The 3,147-nt window shown below is 44.4% G+C and overlaps 1 protein-coding gene across 1 annotated transcript in view; it reads left to right on the top strand.

Annotated features, from left to right (window-relative positions):
- Positions 1-3,147, top strand: part of LOC119418399 (pleckstrin homology domain-containing family G member 3) — a 22,737-nt gene that overhangs the window by 3,531 nt on the left and 16,059 nt on the right. Inside the window, exon 2 of the mRNA XM_037685675.1 lies at positions 2,315-2,784. Coding sequence (XP_037541603.1) covers positions 2,315-2,784 — 470 coding nt within the window. The remainder of the gene's footprint in view (positions 1-2,314; positions 2,785-3,147) is intronic.

Below are 3,147 nucleotides of genomic sequence, written 5' to 3'. Positions count from 1 at the left end.
TAAATATAACAACAGTTATAATAAATATAACAACAGTTATAATAAATGCCAGGGTGTTTTTGTGCTGCTCACCCTTTTTCAGCCTGTAGGAGCAGAACTATTAAAGTCCAGGCTCCAGAGAGACGTTGCTGTGTTCACCAGTTTGGACTAACTGTCATGCAGATGCTGCATGCGTGATGAGGGTTGCCAGATAAATGTAAAATATCTTATTTACCTCCTCCTTTTCTGTGCACATGTTCAACAAACACACCTCATCGTAGAATATTTTTACTCAGCACATCTGACAGTTTAGCTCAAAATACTATCATTTTAAAACCACAGTACTATAGGTCATCATTTCTTACCTGGCAACCCGACTGATATTGAAACTACAGCGTTTTCATGTAAACCCACTCATTTTTTGCTTATCACCCCCAGTAAACATTGAAAAAAAACACAAAAGTTTCCAGAGGTTCTGTGAAACGGGGTCTCATAGCAGGTAAATCTTTGACTTGGTCATTTTAAAAGAGCTCCATAATGAAAAGGTCTCGGCGCCCGTGTATTTGAACACATTCAAAATGTATTTTATCTAAACATGAAACTAAAGTTTGGGTGATAACACTTTATTTTTATCTTTAAACTCGTTGTGAACTTTGCATCTTAAATTCTGAGTCGTATTCAAGATGAAAACATCCCATAAGTCTGCTGCCTTTAAACGTTGCAGCTTCCTGTCAGGATTTATACTTGGCGTCTTCCTCCAGGGCGTGTGTTTGGGTTTGTTCTGTTTGCAGATGGATGAGCCTCCGAGCCGTTTGTCTTCATTCAGCTTTTTGTGTTGTTGTCGAGCACAAACTCAGGATTCTGGTCCCGGAGGACCTTCCTGGTTCAGATTCCGACCACCAGATTTGTTGTGTTGCAGAAGAAGTTCAGTTTTTTTTTGTCTGACCTGTAGGCAAATGATGGTAATATTTGCTCTCGGGCGTTCTCTCACCTGAACAGGTGAGCTGCGAGGAATGTTTGCAGAGGACTGTTTCCTCTGAGTAAACAAGGTGTGGTTACCTGAGACCATGTGACCTGCTCAGGTACCTCACCCCCGTCTGTGAGCTCTTAGTGGACAGCTGCAGTTTTATTCCTTACAAGGCAGTTAATTGTTGTTTCTCTTGGACCTTTCATTACCCACAATCCTTTGCTCATGTTTGTAAGATGCAGCTCAAACAAGATGAAGGTCAGTGATGCTCGTCTTCCTTCCCTCCGCTTCATGCTTTTATTTTTGTCCTCAGTCTTTTTGTGCAGTTTGAGTCCTTTCTGTCCTCACAGTGTCCCTGATGTCCCGACAGGTGTCCTGCTGGGGTTGAACACCTGTAATCAACCGGCACACGCCTGCCAGGATAAAGATAACTGCAGCATTTGTTGCTGGTTATCTTAAATCCGACTCTTTTAGGATCTAAACCTGAGCTGTATCTCCTCTTTTTGTTAAACAAAGTGTTTTAATATAATAGTTTGTAACTATTTTTATCTTGGTAAATAATTTTACAATAAATCTTGTTGTTCAGCATCAAAGTGCAGCTGAATTTCAGCTCATTCTGTGTTTAGACTTTGTTTTGTTTGAGCTGTTTTTGTTGAAACTTCTGTAAATCTTCCTCCTGTCTGAGTCAAACATCAACCGTCTGTATTTTGTGTCTCAGGTGGACTTTCAGTGTCTCTGCTGCTCAGATATTTGTCCAAACCCTCAGAGGACTGGGGTATGTTCTACCTATAACCACCAGTGGCCTCTTTGATCGGACCTCTGTGTGCACGCATTAATCCAATCAGACCAATCAATATGCAGCGATCAGCTTGATTTATGTTGATTAACTGAGTTGGGCCTTGTTTCAGGGATGTGATGGGTCGACTGGTGGAGCCGTGTTTGTCCACCAAGTCAAACATTCCTTAAAAGATGGATCTGACCTGCAGATGTTTCTCTGAGCGATTCTTTGCTTGAATGAAGCTCGGCTTTGATGATGTCATCAAACAAAACAATATTTAATAAACTTCTTGCAGTCATCTTACTTCCTTTTTGCTCAAGCTTGAGGCAAAAGATTCAGGAACAAATACATTTTTTATTGGATCTGAGGGAAAACAGACAAATTATTTAATTATTGATGTAATGTTTTTTGTGACTGGACTTTTAGTGTGAAAGCCGCCCTCTGTTAGACAGTAGAAAAAGCTCACTCTTATTGTGATAGGGCTTGAAGCTTCCTGTTGTTCTTTGGTTGTAATTCACAGTTTGTCTGGACAGGGGGCAGTGTTGGTTCTCTGACATCAGTAAGGAGTTGTTTCTCTGTCCCCCGCTCAGAATCCCCCCGCCTGTCCAACGCCTCCATCTGCAGCGATGAGCATGCTCCATCAGCCGCGCCCTCCGACTCCTCTGACCTGCCGCCGTTGGGCCGGCGCCCCGAGAGTCTGATCTCCACCCAGTCCTCAGGTTACGGATCCTCCAGAGACGACTACATCGCGCCGCCTCAGCTCCCCGCAGGGTCCTCCAGTGTGGACCTAAACCAGAACCTGAGCCCTGCAGTAGACGCCGCTGACCCTGAGGGGTCAAGCCCCCGGTCCCCGACGAAGTGTCGGAGCTTCGTTCACAATAAAAACAACAACAATAAAGGGTGGACGCCAAATCGGGCATCGAGTCGCCGGCAGCAGGGATCGCCTTTCATTAGTGCCAGCATGGCACCCAACCCCAAGCTGACCTACCTGGACCGCGTTGTCATGGAGATCATCGAGACAGAAAGGATGTACGTCAGAGACCTGCGTATGATTGTAGAGGTAAGTCGAGGAACGACTCTGTACATTTAAAGTTACGCAACATGTGCTAAAGAAGATGCTCAGAGGACAGGAGATGTTGTTCCGAGGACTTTGGACCCAGGTTCTGGGTCAGGACACAAAGAACACAGGTGAAAGAAGGCGGGACAGGGGACAGAAGAAGGACAGCCTCTCCCCTTAGAGGAAGGAACCTGGCAGAACTTTGTCGTCACAAGCTATAATTAAGACGTTAAGACGGATTAACTGATTATGTAACAGTCAGGAGCACAGAGAAACCTGGACCCAACAAATGTACCTGAATCAAGACCAGAGACCTGAGCTCAACAAATATATCTGAACCAAGACCAGAGACCTGAACTCAACAAA

This window comes from Nematolebias whitei, chromosome 12, assembly GCF_014905685.2.
Source record: "Nematolebias whitei isolate Nwh7 chromosome 12, NemWhi1, whole genome shotgun sequence".
In the NCBI taxonomy this organism is placed as follows: Eukaryota; Metazoa; Chordata; class Actinopteri; order Cyprinodontiformes; family Rivulidae; genus Nematolebias; species Nematolebias whitei.
This window is presented reverse-complemented; position numbering and strand designations above follow the sequence as displayed.